The sequence below is a fragment of the Botryllus schlosseri genome, chromosome 16, assembly GCF_051294905.1.
Source record: "Botryllus schlosseri isolate E-star chromosome 16, Bs_hap1, whole genome shotgun sequence".
In the NCBI taxonomy this organism is placed as follows: Eukaryota; Metazoa; Chordata; class Ascidiacea; order Stolidobranchia; family Styelidae; genus Botryllus; species Botryllus schlosseri.
In genome coordinates, this window is record NC_137251.1 from 7,978,753 (window position 1) to 8,006,610 (window position 27,858).

At 40.8% G+C, this 27,858-nt stretch overlaps 3 protein-coding genes across 4 annotated transcripts; 1 reads left to right on the forward strand and 2 right to left on the reverse strand.

Moving 5' to 3' along the window:
* Positions 1-63: 63 nt before the first annotated feature.
* Positions 64-5,774, reverse strand: LOC145459459 (uncharacterized). Its single transcript, XM_080338093.1, has 9 exons — positions 5,518-5,774; positions 4,633-4,736; positions 4,310-4,390; positions 3,977-4,243; positions 3,827-3,917; positions 3,568-3,761; positions 2,629-2,742; positions 1,545-1,652; positions 64-1,136 (listed from the first exon to the last, which is right to left on the reverse strand). The coding sequence occupies exons 1-9, from the start codon at positions 5,585-5,587 to the stop codon at positions 993-995; spliced, it is 1,173 nt and encodes a 390-aa protein (XP_080194219.1). The 5' UTR covers positions 5,588-5,774; the 3' UTR covers positions 64-992.
* A 5,766-nt stretch (positions 5,775-11,540) lies between these two features.
* Positions 11,541-14,218, forward strand: LOC145459495 (anaphase-promoting complex subunit 2-like). Its single transcript, XM_080338152.1, has one exon. It carries the CDS (start codon positions 11,747-11,749, stop codon positions 14,096-14,098), a length of 2,352 nt encoding a protein of 783 aa, XP_080194278.1. The 5' UTR covers positions 11,541-11,746; the 3' UTR covers positions 14,099-14,218.
* A 1,243-nt stretch (positions 14,219-15,461) lies between these two features.
* On the reverse strand, positions 15,462-27,489 carry LOC145459496 (kelch-like protein 9). Of its 2 annotated transcripts, XM_080338153.1 has the most exons (15): positions 27,080-27,489; positions 26,965-27,021; positions 26,675-26,893; positions 26,434-26,601; positions 26,272-26,370; positions 25,419-25,677; positions 24,591-24,744; positions 24,414-24,506; positions 23,663-23,792; positions 21,120-21,301; positions 19,922-20,139; positions 18,284-18,391; positions 16,954-17,073; positions 16,682-16,892; positions 15,462-16,032 (listed from the first exon to the last, which is right to left on the reverse strand). In XM_080338153.1, exons 3-15 carry the CDS (start codon positions 26,676-26,678, stop codon positions 15,835-15,837), a joined length of 1,944 nt encoding a protein of 647 aa, XP_080194279.1. In that variant the 5' UTR covers positions 26,679-26,893; positions 26,965-27,021; positions 27,080-27,489; the 3' UTR covers positions 15,462-15,834. The 2 variants fall into 2 exon arrangements, with proteins under 2 accessions (XP_080194279.1, XP_080194280.1); XM_080338154.1 differs by having other exon boundaries at positions 26,675-27,489.
* Between the last annotated feature and the right edge of the window lie 369 nt (positions 27,490-27,858).

A 27,858-nucleotide genomic window follows, 5' to 3' on the forward strand; every position in this document is an offset into this window, starting at 1 on the left:
ATATTGCCACAGAGCTCGAAATGAAAACAACTAACCCTGACGTGTTCCAAAATGACGCAAAACTTGAGATGAAAACGAATTTTATTGCAAAAAGCACCAACTCATTTGAAACATGGGTGCAACGTGCAATGCCATTACAAACGTTACGCGGACATATGATGAGCAAGCGACACCTGCTCAAGTGCTCAAGTGCTGCTTGCTAGGCTGTCATTCTACAATGCATCTATGCTCGAATGTTAGGCAACATTGCCATTATTACAAACCCTACAGCCAGAGTCGGACAACTAGAAAATTTTCAACTTTTTGAGATTAGTTTCGAATTATGCATACACAGCTTTTTTCAATACTAGACAACAATTAAAATTAGAACTAGTTTTTTTCAAACAGTTGGAATTATAGCTAGTATTTCTGAATAGGACTAGAATTAAAATTATATCTACTACTGTTTTTCGAAATGTTGGATTTGAATTGGCATTATTTATAAAGACTTTTTTTCTTCAAATTAGATTATAATTATAATTACTTAATTAGTGTAAAACTTTAAAACTCAGTCAAGATCAGTACACATCAAGTCAGATTTTATTCTCCTAAGCATTAGAATGGAAAATGTCTGTCTCAGAAAGCTGGTTTCGAACTATACAGCTCTTCTCCTACAGCAATTTCAGGTAAGCCAGAAATTAGTTCAAATATAATTATAATTAGAGCTGAGAAGCATTTCCAAAATTGGATTAGAATTGAAATTGGAGCAGAGAAAGATTTCACTCCGTTTAGTATAATTTCTAGAATTATATAGTTGTCCAAGTCTGTCTATACCATTGGATAATCTGAATTCTCACAAACAGGCCTCACGGTATTTTTTTTCAAATTCGACGTACGTTGCCGATTTGAAAAAGTCGTTTTTTTCGTCTCCGATAAGTGTCTTTTGAATAAATCCGAGGATCATAAATGATTTTGGATATTTAAGGTCCCAGGCATAGTAACAAGACATCAGGTCAATGACCATGCCTGGGATTCCTTGATCTTTTGTGCAGGGTATCATCCACCAAGACCCATCCCTGATGAACTCCCGACTCATGGATGGCGATAAGTAGGTGCGATGGGTCCAGTTTTAGGCATTCAACTTTAACATCTCGTGCCTGAAACAATAAGAATGTATGAGTCATTCAATATTGCGTTTAATATTATCTGTTGTCAAAATATCAAATCATGACCACCATTACCAAACTAGATTGCTGAGAGACTGGCTAATAAGAATAGAACTTGGAGATCTGACTTATTTACACACAGTTAACACTAATTGATGGCATGCTAAGAGTAACATCAGTAACGAAATACTTTCACTTTTTCTGTATACTCAAGATGGTTCTGCCTTGGGCATTAGTCACAAAGATGCACCTTGCAATTGAAAAGGTGGGTGAAATTTACGGCATTTCCTCCATTCTACTGTTGTAGCATGGCTGACTACTTGGACCACCTCTGGACAGCCCTCTCACCCACAATACTTAGCAAGATGTCATGGCTCAAAATTTTTAACCTATAATTACCTGCTGTACTGCAATAGCGAGCAACTTTGATGTTGATTTTAAGCGCTTATCCGTCAATTCTTTTTGGAGAAATAGGAGACCTTTCACCTCTTTACTTTCATCTTCTTCCTGGAAAATATCATTTTAATAATGTTATGATTAGGTCACGTGCATATCTCCATGTATCTTAATGGATAACTTGGTTGATACAATTGTAATAAGTGGAAATATTAGCTACGGTTTTCTTGACTTGATCTAAATTAGAGGATCACAAACTTTTTAGACCAGCGATTCGCAACTGCGACTCTCAGAGCCGTATGCAGCTCACATTAACTTTACTTCTACTGCTGATAGACTTCTTCAGATATTTGTCGGCGACGAGCTCTTGCACATATTACTAGCGTCGAGATAAAAGCTAATAGCGAAGCGTAAATGGCAGTAAGTTTGATACTACTCCGCGTATATTACCTGGCAAACTTTTTCATGTGTAATTATGAAGAGCTACAATGTAATTCCATGGGTGGAAAAGAGGCAAATTATACCGATTCCATCCATATAGCTGGGTTTAAATCAGGTTAGTTTAACAGAGGGTTGTAATGACTCTAGTCCGATTCGAGTTACAATTTTCTGATGACTCGAGTCATTTTCTCAAAATACGGAAATGACCCGACTTGAGTCAATCTGTGTATCTTGACTTGGACTCGAGTCATTGCACATGACTCGAACCAGGTCACATGACTCGAGACTTAACCGGTCAAGACTTCATTGTAATTTCGAAGAATAGTAAAGTAACTACACTATTCGGGTTTTGTCTATTGGTACTGGTACTTGAAAATGTGACTAGAAAGTGCTAAAAGTGGGGAAAATTAGTATGTTATAAATGCGAACCATTCGATATCAACAAACAGGTATAAAAATTGGGTTTAACAAGACCTCAACTGGAAACTCAGCAGTCAAAACAATGACTTGGACTCATACTAGAGTCATAATACCATGACTCGGACTCGACCCTCTGCTCGATGACTTGAACTTGACTCGGTGGTGAATTGAAAATGACTCGACAGTAGGTAGGTGAATGATAATTGATCTAGTATACGGTACTGACCGTTTCTCCAGACATTGCACCGATCATTGTATCCATGGTGGAAAGCATAGTGCGGTAGCGCTGTATGATTTCTGCTGTCGAGCACGATGTCAAAAGCTCGAATTCTTCTCGGATCTGAACATTGAAAAATGGCATTACTATGTTATCATCAGTTATCACTCGGGCAAGTTTTTGCAACTTTTGCAACTTTTTTACAGCTTCCGACAGCTTCGCAGATACTCATAATCTACGTACCATGGTATTTTAAGCTGTTTGGAGAGATTTTATAGTGCAACTTTTCTCTATTTTCATAGCCAATTTTTACTGAACTTTTATCAAATATTGCGTAAAAATGTAAAGGAGTGATTTAGTAACAATGCTATAAACTATTTTTAGTGTTGTTCTACTCCCTTGGGTTTGCATAACGAAGAGCCATATGATAGGTTAGCTGCATCTCAGTGTTATCTATGACACAATGGAGAGAAGTTCAACTCCCCCTGCCAAGCACAACGTTGCCCAAATAATATGTAAATAGATTGCTTTATTTATTCTGTCGTTTAAATTTGAAATAGTTTTCCAATTTCACGAACGCCCAGGCGAGACCGCTGAAAATTACATTTCCACTGGGTCCACTTCTTCTGGTATTCCCGCATTGCATAATTTTCTTGCTGTGTGCCGGGATAAAATGTAATTTTGGGCGGTTTCGTCAGACCGCCAAATGGCGAAATAATAAATTTGACAGCTGAGCAGGAACTAGGTTTTACAACTGAGCCTTTCGAGTATCTCGTACCTTAATAATCCAACAAAAATTTTATATGCAACTTTTTACTGCAACTTTTGTCAAAATAAAATGCAACTTTCTCTCGATTTTAGTGCAACAAAAACTTGCCCTAGTTATCACGTAATCACTGAAAATGAGAGTAAATTGAGCACATTTTTTCCAAGAGTTAACATACTTACTAGTTTCACATTGAAAAGAAATGGAAATTTCCTCAGTATTTCTCGTACACTTTGTGTTGTCATTTCTGCCAATACATCGCGGCGCGAGTCATGCAATTTTCGAAACAGAACGCTGACCTTTGCCCTGTCCGGAGTATGTTTTGTATACTCTTTCATCAGACTTGCTTCGTTCCCAAACTCTGTTTGGTCAACGCCTTGAGGAAATATGACCCAAGGGTTACGAAAACAAGGAACTGATTGAGACCATGATAAATGCTACCTTCGATTGTGTATAATGGTATCTTGATCGTTTTCTTTTTCCTGTGACGAATGTTTCGTATCTTTTGTGAGAGTTTTTTCGAGAAATGTGTCTGTAATTGAGAAACTCGTTAAATGACTATAGGTCGAGAAACTTGTAATATACACTTACCCAGTGACTAGGCCCAATAAATTGCAGGCATGTATACTTTTGACAAAGCAGTCTCGAGAATTCGGAATATTCTCCTTTGGATGTCATATCACCTTGTGATAAGACATGGTATGCACACTCCTCCACAACAGCATTTATACAATGGACAACTCTTCCATGTTGCAATGCGCATGCAACATGGGCACTGAATTTGGGTAATGTCATTTTCTTGCTGGTAGTTGCGATTCCGGGTTCACTACTTTCTGGATTTGTTTGAACTTCTTCCGCCTAAAATGTGATAGTACTCAATTTATGCGAGCATTCTATGGAATATAGTTCTGCAAATGTTCGCACCGAAACGCAAGTACTTGATGTAGGCAAGACAGGCGAGTCCTCCGTACTAACTTCTCTTTCCATCTGAGTGAGTTTACTTTTCTGTAAAATATACTTCCATGTAAAGGTGAATGCAATAATTACTTTAATAATCAATAGCTTGTGATCGAGAAGTCATTGGATGTTCAAAATCACTATTTGGAGCATGAACATGAGATACTACATTGATCTCGCTGTGTTCGATAGACGTCAACCACTTCTGCAAGACAAGATTAGACGATAAATATCACTCACTTTCTACAATGGAAAACTCGTAGCTATGAATATGGAAACAATATACTCACATCTCTCAGGCTCATCAAACGACGCATGACACCCACTTTGAAATTCATTTTAATAAAATCATCATCCACCAGTAATTCAAAAGCCGAGCTACATACTTCATTTTCTGAAAGAAAATATATACTGTTTAGTCCCAAACGTATGAAATAATAATCACATCACTAGCTTTAACAGGACAAGCTTCAAAAGCACCACACCTGATCAACATTCTTGCTAATAATATACTGTGTGTCACCAATTTGGTGACTGATTTGTGGCCATGGATAGGTGAACTCAGAAAATTTGCAGAACTCAACAGCATCACTACTTTCTACGGCAAATGCATTGAATTTGGACTCGAAATGCAATACATTGAAGCGGCGGTATATGCAAAATATACTCCCCGATGTTTGTACAAACGCAATTGAATTCAGAGTAGCTGTTTTGACAAGAACCTAGACCAGTCTTTACAATACATTACACCAGAACAGCACATGACTTCAATTTTATGTCAGAACAAAATAAAAAATATAAAGATTTACATGGTGGTAGGAACCTTGAATCACAGGCTGAGAATTCTTGATGGATATATACTTGGATGCAGAACAAGAAATTACACAAATATTTTCGGCATTATCGTTACACTTCTCGTAAAATGTATACATAAGTATGCACGTTGATGCAACTTGCAAGTATCATATGATGCAACGTTACCGGTACAACACAAAATTAAAGAACAGTTGTAGGCTGTACCATCTGTATCTAAAGCGTACAATCCACCAAGAAACATTGCTGCACGTTAGCAAATAATAGTCGAGCTGTTTACATGTAAAATGGCGCACCTTATCAAAGAGAACCTACCTTAATAGCTTTCTATGATTTGCGTGATCGATATACTTAACACTTACCATTCAATAAGTCGATGTGTCTCTGCTCTATACCGTGTCCTAGCAGAAAATCGGCCAATTTTAAATCCATGGCGTCCAACTACGAATAACTCTGCAGCCCGCTTCACTCAACGGAAAATTCTGTGAACGTTCTCACTCTTCTCGCGATTGTCACACCATCGAGCGTGCGATACCACATCGTTTGTGACGTAATATTACGAGAAGAGGAAAATGAGGAATGAGCTCGATTTATCTCACCTTTATGTCACTCACGCGAAAACAGACATCGCTCTCTCGCTATGCCGGTGTTTACTTCACATTCACGCATCTCGAGAGATGGAAAAAAGTCATATTGTGTTTTAATGTAACGCTTGGAATTTAGAGTGTGGGAAGTAGGCAGTGGTAGCTTTTGGGGTGGGCGAGGTGGGCGGTCGCCCGGGCCCCCCTGGTCGAATGGCCCCCCTATTTGGATGATGCGCTTTTTTTCAAGGATAATAACGAATAAACATGGAAATCCGTGTACCAAGCAAGAATATGATTCCGCACAGATGTGTCAATCATCATCAAATCTCTGCATTTGCTAGAAAAGTCCCGTATCCGGATAATCATCATGTCTCTATGCATGCGGTAGAATTACTTAGTTTTGATGTAGTCTATCCTTGCACACATGCAATTATAGACATGGCCGAATCCAGCACCTGACCGAACCTTACCGTGGTGAAAGATAGATAATAACAAGAGATGCGAAAGGGGGGTCGGGGGTCGGAGCCCCCCAGAAGTTTCGGTTAGATGCTTATAGGGGCCTCCAGGTAAGTCTCACCCAGCCCCCCCCCCCCGTTCGTAGGGCCGATTACGATTACGATTACTAATCGTGATTACCCCATGTCTGGAAACAACTGACTGAAACAAATTTACAAGACCCTGCTTAACGCGATGGTGATCCAATACTTGTTATACTTTGTTCGTCTGATTTATGGAATCAGTCTGACTACTCCGTACTCTATAGTGATGCATCTTTCTTCCAATTTATACTGATCAAGTTTACAATTCAAAATTCAAAGCATTACTACTGCGTGCATCTAGATTTCGACGATACATGCCACACTTTTAGTCACGTGCATATATTTTCCATGAATTGTACCAGCAACCAGCCAGCCCAAGTTGTTTCTCCAGAGATAAATTGTGAGGAGTGCATTCCATTGTGCCGCGATACTACCAGACAGAATAGGTCGTTATCACTTTATATGACCAGCGTATCGTTGTGGTTCAACCTTCCATATATCTAATCAAGTTGATTTAATGTCATGTTAGTATAGCCTATCTCAGGGGTTCTCAACTTCCCTCGTATAACGGGCCGCATTTTCACACGAAAAGACGCCGCGGGCCGCAGAACTTTATCACCATGTATTTGTGAACCACTATTAAATTTAGGCTACTGTAGCCTATTTACCAGTCTTATACGGGAATTTAGTACATTTTTATGCATTCTAAAGCATTAATGGAGAGCGTTCGTAAGTTTGCAGCGTTTTGTAAGGATATCTATCGTCGAGTGGCGCAAGTAGGCTAAATCCCTTCATGGAGCGTACATTCTATTCGTTGCCATGTTTGTATGTGTACCCTTCAAACCCTTCCACCAAAGAACCGAACTCGCTGTTTCAATGCGTGAGAGAGCAAGTATAAAATTACGGTGACATTTTCGTTGCAGAGATCATTATCACTCTGAGCTCTCAGTGCCATAAGTCAGACGTTCAGGGACATTTTTGAGCAAACCAATCAACTCTTCCCCTTTCCTTCCATGACTGGAGCCTTACACCAATAGTTACAGAAGTCAGCTTTGTCAAATTGATGTTTTTCACTGGTCCCCTTCCAACGTTTTCCCCGTCAGCATTTCCTCTGGAAATATGTCCACTCTGATAAAACGCACCTGGATAATTAGCTATGCAATGTGTGTGCAGTGTGCACTATGTGCAGTCGATGGATTCGTGCAATGCTAGGCTAAAGTAGTCTATGCGTGGCAACGTGTTTCAAAACATGCGATAAAAGATCGACTGAGATAGCTGTTACTCTTCTGGTGACTGTTGAGTGTTGAATCAGACAACTGTAGCCTCGAAATTTGTCAGGTGATCTTGAACTTGCTGCTAAGTTCCGGAAACAGCGAATATTCGCACAGTACGTTAAATTTTTATTGAAGTCACACATTCTCTAGCAGACTCTTCGGTTTATCGATATCCCAAGCAATTTTGAACAATGCGTCTGTCACGTCGTCGGCAATTTTTAAAATGCCTCGAAATATGGATTGCTGGGCTTGAAACCAAGCTAGCAACGTTTTCACTAAGATCAGGCGATATGTATAACTCCAGACGAAACTATCGTGCTGTCATTTGAGGCTTTGTTACAACAACTGTTCTTCGACAAATGTGACACATCGGTCTTCCATAACGATACTGTACCAGTAGTAATTGCGTTCATATTGAAAGATGTCGCGGGCCGCAAAAGAATCGTGTGCGGGCCCTATCTTGTCGTAATTATTGAAAAGCGCTTCAGTGTATATGACTGTACTGACATTTAACAGAGAAAGTGAGACACTGATATATATAAGTATAGGAATTGTACTTGGCACAATAATCTGATCTTGAGAAAACCGGATTCGAAGATTTGGAATTCCAAATACATTAATGTATTTAAATATGATTTGTCACTAAAGCAACAATGAACGGGAATCGTCGGTCAAGCCTAAATTGTCATAGATTTTCATGCTAGTTCTTTCAAGAAAATTTGTGACTAACCTGATTTAGAAAGGCTACGGTTATATTCGAATCCTGGTTCAACATCCCGAACTTGTTTTCTTGCAAACCCCTTTTCAAATCCCATTCTCCTGAAATTTCCGGAGACCTCTCTTGGAAGTTATGAAAAAACAACGCGGCATAAAAAATATTCCACTAAGGCTTGATGCAATTACAGAGGATGTACATTTGTACTTATGGTTGTTTGATATTCATGGTGTTTCGACTGCATTGGTCATTTTACACCAGTACCAATAATGTAATCAGAATCATGCTTGTTGCTAAGATGTCGTCTCAACTTCGCCGACTCAAGATTCTCACATTGTCAACATTCTAGTGCAAGTCAGATGAAGTTCATGGCAGGTGCAATACTTATCTTTATAATGTGTTCGCTATAAATTCTCTTTTTGACGTGTAGCTATATTTTGTCTCAATGTCGGCAGTTGCGCTAATCCGTGTCGGTGTACAATTTTTCTCTACCGTTGCTCTAACATCTTCTGTAGGAATATGACGTAGTATATTTTGTCCTGGATGTTTTTGCGGCATATACACCGACTCATGTGTAGCCTACATACACACGATCTGTGCATTTGCTTATGCTTACCGCGAGTAGGCTACAGGATGTTGCCGCTGGACAGGTACAGGTATAGCCTTTTTTATAAGGATTTCTAAATCTTGCACCACCCCTCCACGCTATCCCGGAAATGCTGAGTGCCAAGCGGGAAAGCCAGAGCTTCCAGTTTTACTGATCAGGTCTTTGGTCTGACCTGGCCGGGAAATGAATCATTGAATCTACGCGACCTATAGCGATCAAGAAGCCGGACGCTCCATGGTTACGCTATCTTGTCGGTGTAGTAAACTGGCTAGCGATTCTAACTATGGTTATTCATTGATACGATTCGCTTTACTACTGGGCCTATCTGGCAATGTTTGATCAAGTAACTTCCTTCAAGTCACTGTAATTTTTTTAGACTCAGGTCACGATTCAAGTCATGCAAATATTCAAAGTGAACCGAGTCATATCAATCCATCCATTTTATACGCAACCCAATAATATTTACCGTAATTGTTTTAAATTACCCGTTTTCTTTTCCGCTATTCTATCTTTTGTAACCGGTAAATTGTAAAAAGTGTCCTCATATTTGGATCTCAAAGTATGGTAACCCTAATTTATGAACGACTACATTTATAAACCATGGGATGTGAACATTTGGAATTGGAATTGTGTATTATGACAGCAAACTTGGACTTGATGGTTTTGTGTGCCAGAAAAAATGAAATTAAAAAAAGCTATGTAGTGCTATATGGTGCTACATCGAATGACACATTGTATAATAGTAATATTACCAATGCGGTTGTCGTCCTCTGGAAGCTATTATTCTGCATGGACCTAGAACCGATTGGTAAATGTGTCCCCAGCCAAGTCATGCTTCCGAAAAATATATATATATTTGATGAATATTTTCGGTTGACAACTAGTAGAACATTACCTGAGAGAGAGAGAAAGAGAGAGAGAGAGAGAGAGAGAGAGAGAGAGAGAGCGTCTTTATTTTCATCCACCCTAAATACATATAAAAACAGACGGCAATGGTGGTGGTACAGAAAATATGCATCAACAGTATACGGTATCAGCATAGTGTCCTATATGGTGTCGACACATGCAAATCTCACGCCTCAGTGAAATTGTATCACGTCACAATTTCCATTTGGCTACAGACAATTTGACGGTCATTTTTGACCGGCTTGCCGAGCATTAAATTTGGTAAAACAGGTATCAATCGAAATCTGACTCTGCACTGATTACAAAAACATAAATTTTATTCCGCTCGTGGCCCTGGAACTCCCACAATCAGCCTCGAATTTTTCATTGTTATGGAGATTGGCATTGGGACGCATCAATGCTGAACAATGCTGTAAGGCTCGTTTTCTCTTGAGCTACTCTCTCATTTCGCCAGACAACATTGTTGCTGGCGTGAGATTTGAGGCATGAGATTGGCCTGTGTCGACACCATAGGACACTATGGTATCAGATAGTAATAATCGATACAACCGTGAAGGTCAACTGATCACACCAGCATCAAACAGGTACACTTGATTCTATACATCTATCTGATGAGTGTCAACCGAAAATCTTCGTGATATTCAATTGTATAGTGAAGTTCTGCGCCTCAGAGTCTTCGAATAACTATTCAGTATTCATCAGGCACTATCAATATATTGGCCTATCATTGATACTATTTTGCAAGCAAACTATTGAACCATGACAGATCACGGCGGGCAGTGTGATTTGTTATGAACAATGAACATGGGCATTTCTTGTTGATCTCCATTTTCAGATGCATGAGTTTTTAATCTAGGCGACGCTAGAAAATGAGGGAAAGTGAACTGCCGTCGACATCTAATATAATAATGAAGGACATCCAAATTCAGAGTAGCCTTTGGGAAGTTGTTGGACAGAAAAACTGCGCAGCATCACTTGAATGACTAAAAAAGGTTGTTGTTTTGTTAGTTGTCTGTTCAGAGCGAAATGCCCGTAATCAGATTTGTGAAACGTTTCATTGCTCGAAATCTAATCTAATGTATAAAATGCTTCCATGCTCTAATTTTATTAATAATGCCTCCCTTTTATATCGCCAAGGCCAGGTGGGTGTCTGATCTTGAAGACTACCCCAAGTCGTTTCGACACCTTCATATCTTTCATTGTATCGCAGTCGTGTAGTGTATTGAAATGATGAAATTACTAGCAATGAATTGAATTGAATCTAATTTGTCATTTCCCCCCTGAAAATGTTACAGGAGATTAGTAGTATGTGTGTAGCGAGGCAAGCCTGCTGTAGAGACATTTCTCATTCTAGTGCTTATGACAATGAACTGTGATTTGATTTGATATGAACTGAACTTCATTTCCAAATTTATATGAATACATTAATTCCAATTCTAATCAATCTATTTTGGAAAAAACTAATTTGCTATCATTTTAATTCTACTATAATTTCGAAAAGACAAAGATTTTCTAGTCCAACTCTGCAATAAGGCAATTGATATCATGATGCCGTGGGTCGAAAGTGATGATCTTTTTTTCATCATCAGCTTCCCAAATCTTGCACTCGAATCTTGCTCTGATGAGTGATAATGTGACCCGCGTTCCACAGTTGTTCTTCAGTAATAATTTAGGCTGTTCTGATTTTGTATCCAAATTTCGAACATATTTCCAAGACTCCTGAAAAGCCAGACTGGAAACAGTGATTAATTACAGTAATTGTGACGTTGCCACCAATTCCATTCTGGATGAAGAGTGGCTTTCATTACTCTGTGAGCAACTTTTCTCCTAGATCACCAAATGTCTGAGTCAACAGTACCTGTACTCTTGTACAGTACTGTTGAGCGTGGATTAACACAATTCGCTTATTCTGTAAATACAGTGACTTATAGTATGTAATGTGACAGTACTGTGCACAAAAAGCACTATGGATTTCGACTTCCTTTTTGAATTTGTGTCACAAAGCGCCACCAATAACATTCCAAGCCAGTACGAAAACGCGAAAGCACTCCGCATCATTCAAGAAACTGTTGGCGCTGATGAGCTTCGCTTTTTCAAAGAATTAGCATTTGTCAATTACAGGGATCAACTGAAAAACGACATCGTCCCGAATTTCTGTTCCCAAATAAAGAATGAAGGTGTTGACGCAGTGACAAGTACTGTGAAAGATCTTCACAAAATTGTGAAATGGTACAGAGAACGGCTCTCGTGTTGGCCTAACAGCCGCGAGGTGATCGCTGAATTCAACGAACTGTTTTTGTCCATCATTCTGTGGGAGATTGATGATAAGGTCAAGGAAATATTCGCTCAATACATTTCCAAGTCGATACAATCGTATTTGTGGTACAAAGAAACATCGTCTGATGAAGATTCTGATTTTCTACCTGAGGAAGCAAAGTTTGTGAATTTAGAGTGTGATGGAAACATCACAAAATTAAGTCGGGAAGCCTGTAGTAATTACAACAATGAACACGGAATACATGTGGCTAACCAGTATCTTCGTGATCTTGGCCTGCTGCATACGTTAGTAGAACAACCGCTGATGAGAGTATTGGGTACCGAGATGAGACGATACATCGTACGTACTTGCGGAGCGGATTATGAACAGAAATGGATGGAAGAGCGTCTCAAAGACTGGGTTGAGAGAAAAGTGATGTCCTACATTCAAGAGATATTTGGCTGCGGTTCCGAGACCGACAGCTCTACTGATGATTTGCAAAAAAGCTTTTCGTACAATTTTGAGTCATACGATGAGTGGAAGAGAAAGCTGCTATTCATTTTGTACGAGACTTACACTGAAATGAGAATTGATGAAATGTTCGCTATCATTACTGACTTCCCCGATAGCGCGCCGGCGATTGAAGACTTGAAAGATTGTCTGGAAAAGACAAATCTAAGAAGCAAGTTAATCGAGTCATTGCGGAACGATTTATCTTCCCGGGTTTTACACCGTGGAGTCAGCACCGGCGACATGATTACGATGTATATCAGCGCTGTGAAAGCTCTACGTTTACTGGATCCAAGCGGTGTTGTGATGGAAATCGTTCTTGAAGGTTACATGCAACATTTAGTCAATCGTGATGACACGGTCAGATGCATCATGGGCAATTTACTCGACAACGAAGCTGACAGCGATTTATCTGCCGAATTAGCGCAACCGCCATCGTCAACGCCGTTGTATTCGCGGGATCTCGGAGATTCTATATTTCTTGAAGAAGTCACCGATAAGTATGATGATTGGAAGCCGGATCCAAGAGAGGCGGACCCCACAAAGTCTGATAAATCCCATCGAAAATCGGACATTATTTCCTTGCTGATTAACATGTACGGCAGCGCCGAGAAATTCATATCGGAATACCAAAAACTATTGAAAAAGAGACTGCTGTCTTTATGGTGTTCCGGAATAGATGAAGATGCGGAAATCAAAAATCTCGAACTGTTGAAGCTACGCTTTGGCGAAACCGATATGGAGAAATGCGCAGTGATGCTAAAAGATGTCTCGGATTCACGGCGCATCAACGCTCATATTGCTGGAGAGATTGAAAAAATGTCACACAAAAACGATAGTTCTACGCCTGCCGACGTAAATGTTTTGATTATATCGGCAGAATATTGGCCCGAGTCGGATAAATACGACTGTGCTTTGCCTGATGAAATCGACGATGCGCTGATTAACTTTAACAAGATGTACGAAAATCACAAAGCTTCGAGGTCTTTGCACTGGATTCATAGCCTATCGAGAGTCGACATTGATATCGAATTGGCGCATCAAACGATAAGTATGAAAGTCTCTCCTCCACTGGCGTCGCTGATATCTTTGTTTGAGTTGAAGGAAACTTGGACCAAGGACGAATTGTGTTCGGAACTACGAATTTCCGAGTCCGTTTTGAAGAAAAATATCGCGTTCTGGCAACAGCGTGGTATGCTCGAAGAGATATCTCCGGGTACCTACGCGTTTGTGGAAGATGTCCAAAATGCCGGGCATTCGGTGACTGCCGATTTTGAGGATACTCCCAGTGATAACGAGGAGGAAGTCAACGAAGCGGCTAGCGCCAAGCAAAAGCAACAGGAAGCGGTGATTTGGAACTTCATCCACGGTATGCTGATCAATTTGAAGTCGTTACCGTTCGAGAGGATTCAGAGGATGCTTAAGATGTTCGCCACGCATGACCCATCTATGAAAATGGACGAGGCGAGACTAAAGGCTTTTCTAAGTGAAAAGATCCAAAAAGGTATTTTGTGCGTGGACGGGACTCAGTATTGCCTCAATAAAAGATAGGTGACGTGCTCTTCTTTTGTTGGCTGTATCCGCGCGTTATTTTGTGAGTGATCACTTGCATTCTCTCTTTTCTTGTACATGGCGAGGCGCTTTTTTTCAACAAGACCTGCCAAAACTTTATTGACAAAGCGTTGAGAGTAAGAGATTTTCAGTAATAAGATAGGTCTAGTTACCTCTCATGTGAACTTGAAGATGTTCACTTGAACTGGTTTGGTTTTCTCATACCCGAGCTGGTTGAGTTTGACATAATTGCATCAGTCTGGTTTGGTGGTCAAATTACACATTGATGCTGCAGTAGAAGTTAAAGGGGTGTTGTGTTGGGACTGCTGTAAGTACAAAAATCATTGGTGTATGCGGAAAAAGTGGAACCACTTCATTGTTAGCCACATGTGTACTTGTCAAATTTTGTTTATTCATTGTTAGATTTTGCATGGACTTATTCAAGGTGAATCATCACGACCGAGCAATTGAGGGGCGGGTAAATTGCAGTTGCACGGTTGTAACCAAGTCAGAAGGCTCCGCGTGACAAGTCGATCTCACTTTTATAGTTTTGACTCGAGTCGAGTCTTTTTCAATTCACCACCGAGTCAAGTCTGAGCCTAAGTCAGTGAGCAGAGAGAGTATGGGGCATGGTATTATGACTCGAGTCCAAGTCATTGTGTTGACTGCTCAGTTTACAGGTAAAGTATTTTTAGCGATATCGAATTGTTCGCCTTCATAATATTCAAACTTTCCTCACTTTAGCATTGTCTGGTCGCATTTTAAGTACCAGTACCAATCAACGAAATCCCAATAGTGAGGTTACTTTACTATTCTTCGAAATTACAATGAAATGTCGGTCTTGGCTGTCTGAGGCTCCAGTCATATGACTTGGTTCGAATAATGCGCAATGACTCGAGTCCAAGTCGAGTCAATACACAGATGGACAGGAGTCCAGTCGAGTCATTTGAGTATTTTGAGAAAATGACTCGAGTCATCAGAAAATCGTGACTCGATTCATTGCGACCCTGGTAAATTACAAGAACTTATTGCTGCACCGAGCAGTCAAACCATTGCTAAATAGTCACAAACACATATTTTCGATCTGCCGATGTAGCAGCTGGCTGACGCCACAAGAGCTGGCAATAATCATCGTTCGCGATGTCTCGAACAGACTGGTTTTATTAATCTGGTATGAGACACGATATGTATCGGACCTTTGCCATCGGCTACTCGCCTATAGTTTTCAAAACCGTCCACGCCACTAAGATCCAAAGCGCCATACTAGGACAGCTTGCGGTTTCAAGTCAAATGTACTTCGTACACTACACAGTTCTACAGTCTACACAAAACGATCCTTACAAGAATAGCATCCAAAAACATCCGCTACACAAAGATATTTCACAAATGTGGAATTACAATTTATTTCGCGTATAGAGTAATATAGACCCTCACGAGTTTCTGTATAGACTATGAAACAAGTGTTACGCTGAGAATAAGTACATAGGAGCGATAGCTCGTGCAGTGCAAACGAACGTTGTTAGTTCTGTTGGAATCATGTACTGTAACTTGTCCAATGTCCACATTACTAAGTAAGTTCCAATCAAAACGCAAATTTCAAGGTTTAACTATATGGTCGAACAGATGCTAAAAAGCTGCTGTTGAAATAAATAGTCATCTATATCTACGATTCAACATGAATATACATATAATCAATCTGTAACTGCTGCAAGTCGAAACACAGTGTAGATGTCAATTCAATGCATTTGCTTCAAGTCCATAACCGCGCACGCAGTTCCGCGAAGTCGCCGGGGAAGTTTACACTTGACCTTCCATTTATCTTCCTCTGGGTCGTAACACCACACTTCCGCCTTGTGCTCCACTAGTTGACTTTTGCAGCCGCCGACGAGATAGATCAGACCGTCGTGGCCTATGCACCCGAACTCCCCGTCGCTCTATGGTATTGTGGTATATTACATTGAACTGTATACGAACCACGCGTACAAGCGCAGCGTTATGCTTTAACAGGAATTAGTGTCGAGTACAGTACAGTGTATAAATCGAGTGTCTGGGAGCGGATTGTCTATTTACATTTGTACAAGTGTGTCGACATTGTGATTGAAAAGACGGTCACACTAGTTTTCCAAGAATGTACTCTCGAGATCGCGCCAATTTGTTTCGTCAATAGATATTCTGTAGACACCAATCACGAAATTGCATCTTTGACCGAAAGTAAAAATGTACCACATCTCCCTGCAAACTACGCCATCTTTGTGGAAATGGATTTTTGGCACTCGTTCATATCAAATTGACGAAGCGAATTTTCAGCACACGACCATGCACGTGCACGTATTTCAATAAATACATCTATAGAATTCGTTTTGAAATAATGAAAGTCTTCCCAAGTTCTACATAAATAGTATGCTGATGTTATTTTGAAGAAAAGTCATTTTATTGCTGTTTATCACTAGCTTGCAGTAAATATTGGCACTATAACTTATTTTGCGTGTGTCTGAAGGGAAGGGGGGGCCGTGACGGTCCAAAGGGGATCCGCAAAGACAAAAAGGTTGAGAACCACTGCACTATATACAGTACGATTCCAACCTGGAACGGTATCTTATGAGACACGCTAAACCACTGATCGCATTCGGGCGTGTAACATTCGATAGCGATGGACGACGATTTGGAAAGCCCCATCGTGTCGTCCTCCCCTCCGACCACGTATATACGATCCCGGACTGGCGTCATACTGTGCCGACTACGGGCGCACCGCATCGGAGACAGCGTGGTCCAGTGGTTGGCGCTCGGATTCAGTCTGAACGCAAAGGCCGGGGCTGGAGGAGTGGAAATCGCGATGCGTGTCGACACGTTCTTACCGCAGCATTTCAACGCTCGAATTCTTGCCAACCATACCGCCGCTCACGTAGAACATGTTCTTGAAGCTGCAGCCGGCGTGAGCGTGCCGCGGGGTCTTGAGCGACGCGCAGAACTCCCACCTAAGGTATCACGCATAGTTGCACAATAGAGCTCTTCAAAAATGACTTTTTTTCTCAAATCGTAATGGCTACTTGATAAAATTGGTTGGTTACCTAATTTAGGCCTACACACAAAATTTGGTTCAATTCCAGCCAGTAACCGCTTTGCTATAGGAGAAAAAAGTTTCTATTTATTATATAAAAATTAATAATAAAAAATTTGAAAATTTTCTGTTCACCCCATGAAAGTGTTGGGCTGTCTATAGAAACGATGTTAGCCAAATTTGGTTCAATTCCAATCAGTGGAAGTGGAGTTATTGCCGTCGAAAAATTTCGATTCGAATACAATAGTATTTACGGTGAGCACAACTATAATAAATAAGCAAATAATCGGTCACCGTAAATACTATTTTATTCAAATCCAAATTTTTCGACGGCAATAACTCCGCTTCCACTGGTTGGAATTGAACCAAATTTGGTGAGCACCGTTTCTATAGACAGCCCAGCACTTTCATGGGGTGAACAGAAAATTTTCAAATTTTTTTTTCATTTATTTTTGAATAATAAATAGAAACTTTCTTCTCCTGTAGCAAAGCGGTTACAGGCTGGAATTGAACCAAATTTTGTGTGTAGGCTTAAATTAGGTAACCTAACGATTTTATCAAGTAGCCAGTACGATTTGAGAAAAAATTTCAGCTTACTAAACTAGATAAGAATTAAAACTACTGAATTCGCATTTTAAATTTATTTCGGATTAGAAATCAAATTCAGTTATATCAAATGAGAGATCGCTCTCATATGCGTGAGAATATGTCGACACCAAGTAGGCTATGGCTCGTTTCGCTCTATACAGTACAGTAAAATCAGAAATTAGATAGGGATTAAAATGTGAGCATGGAAACTTTTCAAAAATTGCATCAGATTTAGATAACCGGCATTTCGCTCCAATCATTTTAATTGCACATCTAGAATTATTTATAGTTGTCAAAGTCTGCTATCACGTTTGGCTTCACTACTTTTGATAGAGAGTATTGCCCGGAGGTGCTCGGTAGCGGAGTACTTCTGCTTCTTCAGAGTACTCAAGTAGGCTAAGTTTTGCGTACTCGCGTTACCCTTTACTTGGGTGGTTAAGTTTGCATCACTTATTATGAGTGAAATTGTCATAACTGCACGCAATGGTCGGAGATAGTCCATGTATATCGCGGAGACCGAAAGAAACGTGGTAGCCTACCTCTTTGAGGCGGCGTTGTAACGCTCGGTTGAGTTTCTGATGATTTTCCCGCTCTTTCCTCCGAAGGCGTACAAGCTGTCACAAGAGCTCGACAAGAAAAAATACGACCTGGAAACACAGACCACCGAAAATTTCAAGGATTGAGGATAAGGATTGAAATAGGCGCACTCACTTTAATGTAGTTGTCGGTTAAAAACAAAAATTGACTTCGTGTATTGGTTTATTGAATTATTCTCGAATGTCATGACAAGATTGCAAAACCGCGAAACAGCGGCGGTATGTCCGTAAGGAGTGTAAGGGCCTATATACGAATGTATAAAGCAGACGCCAACCAAGACTAGAAGCGCACAAGTCCCAAGACGACCAGGCGGCACAACACTGATTAAATTGTCAGTAGTCATAATTATCGTCTATTTCGACGCCGCTGATACGACAGATCAATGCTTCTTAATGAAAACATCATCCACGCGGAAGATTTAACGACACGAGAAAATTGCGACTGAGACGCTGGTGCATCCAGTGGTGTAGCCGGAGAAGGACAATGAAATCGCCGATGTGATGGACAAGGCAGACCAGACCGTCTTGCCTCTCGATTGGTAAATTGTGGGTGCGAGCTGCGACCAGTTAAGACGAAAGACTTGCTTTAAAAATAGTGGGGGTGGGTGGCGAAGTTTGCTAATCAATCGATTACGATATTTGTGATCATTCTCAGTTTCTTCACTAGACTGTCTCGATAACCTTGCTGTTCTTTCTCGTCATCAACGTATTCGTCGTAGCACCTCTGTTGAAGATACGAATATGAACCCCCTTCCCTATATAGCGCTTATGTTGCGTCAATCTGATGTTTTCGACATTCTAACGTTACATTCGTTGGTTACGCCATATCGGATTTGTGACGTCACTTCAATGTCGAAAATGACATCAAAGGGTGAAGCCTGAATGAAAATTGGAAGGGGAGTGTTCTCTTCTATAAATTTACATATAGATTTCGCCCTTTGATGATTCCAACAGAGGTGGTCACTGGTAGTTAAGGGGGTACTTCTAATTTTTTGGAGTATTCAAGTAGGGTTTACTACGTTATTACGAACTAAAGTCATTATATCTTTTGACTACTTCTATTTCTACTCCACTTTACTTCATAACATTTTTTCGGCAAAACTCCATAATTTTTAGACGTTGGATTCCGTAGAAAATTTGGGATAAGCTTCCATCAGTTTTATGAGTGAAATTGTTACAATGACTGGGTGGAATATATCTTCCCTAACTAAATATACTTTGCAGAATTGCACCAATTTCTCGAGGCATTTTGCGTAAGCCCTGACGCTGCATCTTGCAATTTTGAAAGCAGCCACCTTATCGATTATGGCAACCAAAAGTATGCGATATCGCGACCAAATCTGCTGTAGGAAACCACTGACTTATGTGGTTTTCAATTATGCATTCACTGCTTTCCCTTGAAATAGTTTTACCATGTCTTGGGAATCCCAACTTCTACTTGAAAATTAAGTGGAAATTCGCAGCGATCTACTTCTATCTTCGTGATCACCGACAATGATTAGGCTACTTTGAACACCTCTGCTGATATTCGCCTGTGTTTATGATTGTAGTTCCACAGAAATATTGCCTTGACACGTATACCTGCTTTGCAGCATATCCGGCAGGGCGGCCCAAGCATTTTTCGGCAGCGGGTCGTATCGCCACACGTTCGCGATGCTGTGGGTTCCGGGTATGGTGGTGTCTTCGCCGCCCGCGACATACATGACCCCGCCTATCACCGCCACGCAGTGATGGGACAAGACGGTCGGCATGCGCGCCAGCTCTTGCCAGCAATTCAGCTTGTCGTTCAGCATCAAGACCTTGGGAAAGCGGGCGAGGTTGAAATGCGCAGATGGTCGAATTCGTTATTTTGAAATCCGGATGCTAAATTCCTTTCGCATAGTACCCGAGCCTAAGTCCGTACGTGGTGACGACACAAATTCATTCGACAATTGTAAGGAAGTTCGAAATTGTGAGAAATTCCATGTCCGAATCCACATCCCGTTTAGTAACATATCGTAAATGCAAACCCGACCAAACTACTGTGCACACACTTGTGTTTATGTCTTTCAATTCGCGTACGTTCTATAATATATAATTGCCATATTTATTTACGCCATTTTGATTCCCCGTATTCCAGCAAACCTAGACGCGGACCTAATCGATGGTCAACACCGCAAAAATCTAACACGTACCATTTGACCAGATAATTTTAATATTTACACGTAGGCGGATCACTCATAGGGCTGAGCAAAATGATTCGTGAACTGGAATTCGAATCGAGTGCTGTTCTTGCAATTATTCGCGCACAGTAGTAAGAGACGATTTTTTTCGAGTGCTGAAATTGTGCGCAGCTTTTCATTATAGGAGTCATGTTATGAAAGTGTAGATGCCCACCTCGGAATTCTTGAAAGATCGAATTGTAGAATCACAACATCCTGAACGTGGATATACTTTTATTGTACAACATGCTATGCGCGAGTTAGTGGAAATTACACTTCTGTGAAGTCGTCATTAACCCATAGCATTGTCACAAGAGCGATAAAATATACCGAATTATCTTAAATGTGTTGGAGAATTGGGAATATTTTGTTTGCGGTCGGATATTTGAGCTTTCCGCATCATCCGGACTTTTGTGACGTCACAATTCCACCGAAGTCCAATGCTGAATTCAGAATTGAATCTCAGCAGGTACTTGATTTTCCCAAGCCATACTCATATAACCATATGTCCTTCGGTCATAAACAAGATTTAGCTCTAGCTGGACGCAATAATGTTATGTATGGTGACGATAACAAACCTGCGCCGAGAGCTGATCGAACAGACGACCTCCGGTTACTAACAGCGTGGGTTGCGTCAGGCAATCTCCGGACCCGGCGACCAATCCGTACTCGGAGTCGACAGCCTCGCCGTTTTCGTTTCTCTCGCGAAGACGCTGAAGTACGCGCTTTTTGTCGCCGCTCACCACGTCTTCAATGTACGCTGATTGAGAGAGGATGGATTGAGATTATACGTGTAGTCTACATGGCGCTTTAAGTCACTCTATCCCAGGGGTCACCAACCCGGTGCCCGCGGGCACCAGGTAGCCCACGAGGACTAAATGAGTAGCCCGCGAGCCCATTCTAAAAATAGGTTGAATAACAGCAATTACCAATATTCGTCAGATTATTACCAATGAGCTTTTAAATATATAGATCGATCGATTCAGCTATTCTTGTTTAAAACACACTAACATGTAACTTACATATATAAATACTTATCTTCTATTACAATTAGTAATATATAGATATGTGATAGAATCACCATAAATTCAAGATACGGCGCATTGCCTATACAGGTGACATGACGGAATGCCCCACGGTCTTCTTGAAATGGTGGCGGTTCCGTTATGATAGCTCGACGACCAGGGTCATGCCACAGTAGTAAACAATATTACTATTCGGACTCAGATAGCCGTGAAGTACTAGCAGATTTTCAATATCTGTATACCCATTACGTATTGCATCTTTTGACACAGCTTGTTTCTGTTACAATCAACGCAGTTTAATATACCATGTTTCTCGCTTTCCGTAATCGTTGCTGCTGTCCGGTATTGTCATTTCTGGATGCTGAACCGTAGGAGATTGAAATTATAACACTGCAAAATGACCCCCACCTCACTGTGCTGCAACGTTTGGTGCATTGTTGATACGGAAAAGTACAGTGGTGTATGCGCAGCAGCTATGAAGGTTGCAAGCGTCTATGGTTCAACTTATCGTTGTGAATCAGCCTTTTCGGACATGAACTTCATCAAAAACAAACACAAAACACGCCTAATTATTGCATATCTGGAACACTCACTCAGAATTGCAGTGTCAAGTTAAATACCATGCAGAGTACAGCGCACTAGTTGATATTATACATTGCCAGGCTTCCCACTGACTGCTATAGAAACAGATAACATGATGTCCAGTCCTGCCCAGTGCTATGAATATCAAAGCGGAAATTCAGTGTGGTACGGGTAAACGGTGGGAGTAAATAGTAGCCCGCCGCTTCAATCATTACACAAAAGTAGCCCTCGGTTGCAAAAAGGTTGGTGACCCCTGCTCTATCCTATACCCGGGAGTAGGTGAGAATCAGCATGGAGAGAAGTGAATTGGACTTGGATTCATTGATTTGAATACTAAACAGGCCTAAAGATAACCGGACCATGATCTAGCATCATCCTCGCCTACCGAAAGATGAGGCGACCGGGCACATTAATTTTGATCGCTAGTCCTTTTATGTTATCGTTAATATTTTTACACCCAGTTTACGTGCCTAATATTTACATGTTTTAGCTAGGCCAATGTGTCCAAGTCGTTTCAACACCCTTCTATCTTTTCGTTGTAGGCTTCTCAATCTTGTGGCGTTCTGATCAGACGAAAATTTCGACAAATTGATTCTATGATTTTGAGATATGAATTCTGCTTTTACCTCTGCGACAAGGCGATAAAGAAATTACGGAAAACCGCTTATCGGCAACCACACGATTTCCGTATTTGTTGTATGTGGTATTCATGATGCTTTTCGACTACCGTACAATGGAAATTTACACCAGCCCGATATTATCACCCTTTGCGCTGATCGGATGGCGAGGAGGACTCAAGATAAACCTCGAACATTTAAGGTAGGAATTCTGGAGTCGGCCTTGGTCGAACCCGAACATGTGGAGTGTTGTTGTAGCTGTGGATCATACCATTACGTCATCTCGCCACTGTTCTTCCCCATACTTCGTAATAGTAAAGATGGTGGAATAACAGAATATCCAATTAAAGTCCGGTTGCGTATGAATGAGTAACGACTACTCGATATAATTGAATTTGACCACAGGCGGTCGAACACGAATTTCCATCTTGTGCAAGACAATATCACTAGAATAGTATCTCATTTCAATATGTCGAAATTCAAAACAACGAGTGTCATTATAGCCAAGAATTCAAAACTGTCGTAATCGGCAGATCATAGATATAACGAGTCTCATAATAGCTGGGAATTCAGTATAATAGCCTATTGATTGTTAAAACTGCGGGTGTCAAAGCAGAAAGTATCATAACTTCAAGTCATTTAAATTCTCAATGTCAGGATAGCAAGGCATTCAAAATAGGGAGTCAGGGTTATGTGTCAAGGTAGTTTATGTTAGGGTTAGTTTGAGGTATTTTGAAAGCTTCGCTGTATTGACACTCAAAATTTTGAACGGTAGCCGTTGACGACGAATCCGGTAGTTGGGAACTGCATACGTTAGCAATTGTTTACGAGCCAATTCGGAAATACCCGACCTCAACAAAGCTAAACATTTCGACATGTCCAGAGTTTGGCACTAACCCATCAATTTCTTGTCGCCTTTGACCAGATCATGCGTGATCACGTACCCCGACAAGGTGGCCTTTGGAATTCGCTGGTAATGTAAATGGCGCAGGAGCGACCTGGCGTTCTCCTGTCTGGCCCTGTGATTCTGCAGACGAAGGGCCCTTTTGTCGGATTGCTCGTGATAAATTCGCTAATGTCTACTCAGTTATAGAAGTAGCGATTTCAAAGCCATGTCAAACTAGTTCGAGTGGAAGTAGAATATGAAGGTCTGAATAATACTCAAGTAAGTAGTTTCGAAAATTATATTACGTCGAGACATCGCGCGTTTTATATCGAAGCTCGATACCTTGAAAATTGCCGGTTGCATGTTCAATGTTCACAGCTAGAGCGAAACGACTAATGTCAATACAAATCGGTGCGATTTACGAAGATATATTCAGTTACCGCGATACATCGGCTATTTCGCCCAGTCGAGCCGACAATGTCACTCGTTATACCGAAAGTACTTTCTACTTAACAGAATTTAAAATACAAAAAGGACGGAGTTTAGCCTAACAACTGTCAAGTAGAAGTATACTAAAACCTAACCACAACAGTATGTAGTGCAAGTAGACAAAACTTCCTTGAGTACCAGCCCAAAAGTAGAAGTATGCCTACTCTGTTACTGACCACCTCTGTCGTTTTGTGACGCTGTGAAAACAGAGGTTGTGGAAGGAGGCGCCTGTTGCCGCGGCCCTGAATCATCTTAACTAAATATCGAACTAACGTGCTTCTCCCATTTTAAAATCGCGTTGAACATCTCCACTTCCGATATGACGACGTCGTCCGATACAAAAGCGCGTCTGTTGTCGACCAATATCTACAAGAAGAAACAGTCAAAGTACCCGGATACTATAACGGTGGAAGGGGAGAAGAGGAGACTAGGGAAAATAAGTTACCAAACCTGCAATTGCCTCTCCGGTAACTGCAGGAAGGTCTTGGTGTCGAGAAATTCGTCAAACTTCTCGAAGGTGCGACGCAGCGCAAAATGGCGGATTCCGGGCAGCTCTAAATCTTCCGAAAGCTTCATTACGGGGCGGAACAAGTCCAAAACGTACCTAAAATGAATGCGATTAATCGAAACCCGAGAGTAGGATCATGCACAGGCAGCCAGTAACGAAGCATACTTTTACTTTTTCGAAGTACTCAAAGTTTGCCTATACTCGCATTACTTAATCAGGTGGTTATGTTTTTAGAGTACTTTCATTTCTACTTGGACAGTTTTTAGACAAAACTACTTACTTCTAACACTTTGTATTTCGGGATAAGTTTGCGTCACTTATATTTATGGCATCATCATAAAAACCGAGCGAAATAGTCATCACACCAACTGATGAATGTATATTCGAAGATTGCACCTAATAACGGAACTACAAATAGGTGCAATCTTGTCATTACGTTTTTTGTCCTATTCGTCAGCCGAGAAGATGCATCTAGCAACTTCGAAAAAGCTACTCATGATGATCTGCTAAAAGCATGTAGGAGCCCTCTGTCAAATCTGCTTTGTGAAACGGCTTAGTAGAGTAATTTTCATATCAATAATTTTCTACTTCGCCTTAAAGTAGTATTGATGTCTCGGAAATTGCTACTTCTACGTGTCATTGAATATGAATTTTCGGCGTTACTTCTACTTCTATCTGAGTAGCAACGCTGACTACTTTGACCACTTCTTGTATCGTGCATAAAAAAATCCGTCCCCGCAAATTTTCATCCTGACGACGCCCGCGGTTACCTATTCTGCAAGGCCCATTCGCAGTATCTGCGTAGAGTCGGTATTCGCAAATTGTGCGCGGCTTCAAATAATGCCGGTATATCTCCGACTTTGACGGTGACAGTGGCTTTGTACAAAAACTCGATGACTTGGTTCACAACGCTTTCTGATAGCGGGAAGTCTGACGCCACTGTTGTCGGGTTATTGCTAGAGAGACAGCGCGTGCTTCCGGATTCGGAGGCAGACTTGGAAATCTTAGGATCTTCTTGAGCTCTGTGCGCTGTGAAAATGGTTAAAAAAGCAATTAGGGAAGAAATAATTACAGTCTTTTGGATTTCGAAATCTACGGGTACTTCAAAGGGACATCGGAATATGATTTAGTAACTGATTATGATAACTCTATGGTAAAGTTCAATCCTAGCGACGCTGAAGAACGTGATACTGTTTGTATAGGCAGAATCGTAGGAAATAATAAGATGGTATAGGTCTATAGGATATTTTAGTAGAGGCCTTCTTTGAACTTGGTTGTGCTTAATTGGAGCAGTCGTTTGCGTACAGTACACGCTGGAATAATGAATCATTAGCATTCTTCCATTGTGGCGTCACATGAAATAATATAGATCGATGATTGCCTAACAAGCGATATTAGCCCCTGTATTAGCAGTAATATAGACAGAGGAATTCGGCACACCATGTCGTAGTATAGTCGGTAAATGGTCATTGGTCATGTGTCACTTGTGGGCTACTGACTCCTTTATACGTGGGCCTAAACGATGTGTGGACCTGGTTGATGGCGAGGAAACTAATAACCATCATTCCACAATTCTACGGAATCCTGTTGCATTGTACCGTACCGCATTCTTTCGTTTCTTACCCGGAGGGATATTCTGTAGTTTTTCTCTGCAATATTCACTAGACGAGGCAAATATAAAGCGATGAACGTCATAGGATTTTTCCTGGTTAGTGACCGGATCTAGAAACAGGAGTGAGCGCTGGAATTCCAAATGTGGCCTGATATGTCGGAAGATTTCAGTACCTTTTACCCGGAAGATCATATCACAAAACTGTCGATTACTTTGAAACTGAGAAAAAGAGTTCAGCATCGACTGTAAATGATCCCTGGAGTATGAGAATGGAACTGCTAAAAATTCGTTCTCGCCGGAGATTTGACCATCAGATGGTCTGCCCTTTCCATTTCCCGCACCTGTAATATGAGCACACCGGCGTTGCATGACAAATATCGCTGACTAGACGCGTATTTAGTAATCATTCTTCACCCATTCGTCTGCTTTGATACTCGAAAACTTCAAGACGAGATGTGGATGGACGATAAAGTTTGTTTTAGCTATTATTAGAATCCGGCTTCTTCCTTGATCGCTACATATATTCCATCATCTCTTTTGCTTCGTCTCTTCCGCGTCGCAGTTAACCATCGTTATTCGTTACCGGCGTCAATAGCTTTTGACTTCGTCATATTTGTTTACCTTGTACTCCATCTAACGGCAGGTATCAGAAATATTTATGCAATGGAGGAGTCTAGGATCGTGTAGTTAGTGACAATACGTACGCGTTTAATCTTGTTCTTGAACAATTTGACGAGTGTGTGGAAACCGAAAAATCATACCTACGGAATATCAAAATCAATCATATGCGACAACGCGTGTAAATGCAAAACGACCAACCTGAATAAACAAAGAAATGATAACCCTACTTGATGTAAAGTAACATCACTCCACCACATCCATCATTTACAGCTTTACACTACGTTGTGAATAGCTATGACTCCACTTTTGCATTATGTTGACATTGGTATTCATTGTATCGCTACACCCACGACACGTGTAAGCTATAAAATAATCTATCACAGCAAACCAGTTCTAACGATATCAGAGAAACCACACTAAGCTTAAACAAGGGCATACGTCCGCGAAAAACAAAGACCGCCAAAGCGCAAAATGCAAAACAAGAGTCTTCCTTATTTCGAAAATTGCCAATATTTTTATGATTGGTATTCCAATATTCCATGCTAATTATTCTCGCGAACACGATAAAAAGAAAAACGGTAGCCTACTTGTTTGTGTCCATAAATTTCAGCATACAAACAACATACGGCAATGATGATGGTACAGAAATATGCATGTACAGTGTGAACACCCCTAATGCACAGTATTCGAGGGGCCGGGTAACTGGAATGCCCTCTGTGAAAATAGTCCCAATAAATACTGCGATTCTTAATGCAATTCGGAAGGGACGCATGCTTCATTTTTTCCACCTACAATAGTTCCGAATTCCCTATATCACATTCACCAATAGATTTCTTTGCGACAGACTTCAAATCGAAACACGTTTTTCCATAAATGTCTGCCTCGCCAACTTTGATCGGAAGCCCGCGCGCGTCATTTATTGTTAGGTACTTTGCTGCACCTCCTTCATCAACATGTCTCTGGTATTCTCCGTACGA

What these genes read in the sequence shown, in the direction of transcription:
- LOC145459459 (XM_080338093.1), bottom strand. Translation starts at nt 5,587, where the DNA reads ATGGATTTAAAATTGGCCGATTTTCTGCTAGGACACGGTATAGAGCAG. An exon ending in GTTTGATGAGCCTGAGAGAT is followed by an intron (nt 4,391 to 4,632) that starts GTGAGTATATTG and finishes TATATTTTACAG; the next exon opens with AAAAGTAAACTCACTCAGAT. An exon ending in TTATTGGGCCTAGTCACTGG is followed by an intron (nt 3,918 to 3,976) that starts GTAAGTGTATAT and finishes TCTCAATTACAG; the next exon opens with ACACATTTCTCGAAAAAACT.
- LOC145459495 (XM_080338152.1), top strand. Translation starts at nt 11,747, where the DNA reads ATGGATTTCGACTTCCTTTTTGAATTTGTGTCACAAAGCGCCACCAAT.
- LOC145459496 (XM_080338153.1), bottom strand. An exon ending in ACTACAGAATATCCCTCCGG is followed by an intron (nt 25,678 to 26,271) that starts GTAAGAAACGAA and finishes CCATTTTCACAG; the next exon opens with CGCACAGAGCTCAAGAAGAT. An exon ending in TCGAGCGTTGAAATGCTGCG is followed by an intron (nt 16,893 to 16,953) that starts GTAAGAACGTGT and finishes CTTTGCGTTCAG; the next exon opens with ACTGAATCCGAGCGCCAACC.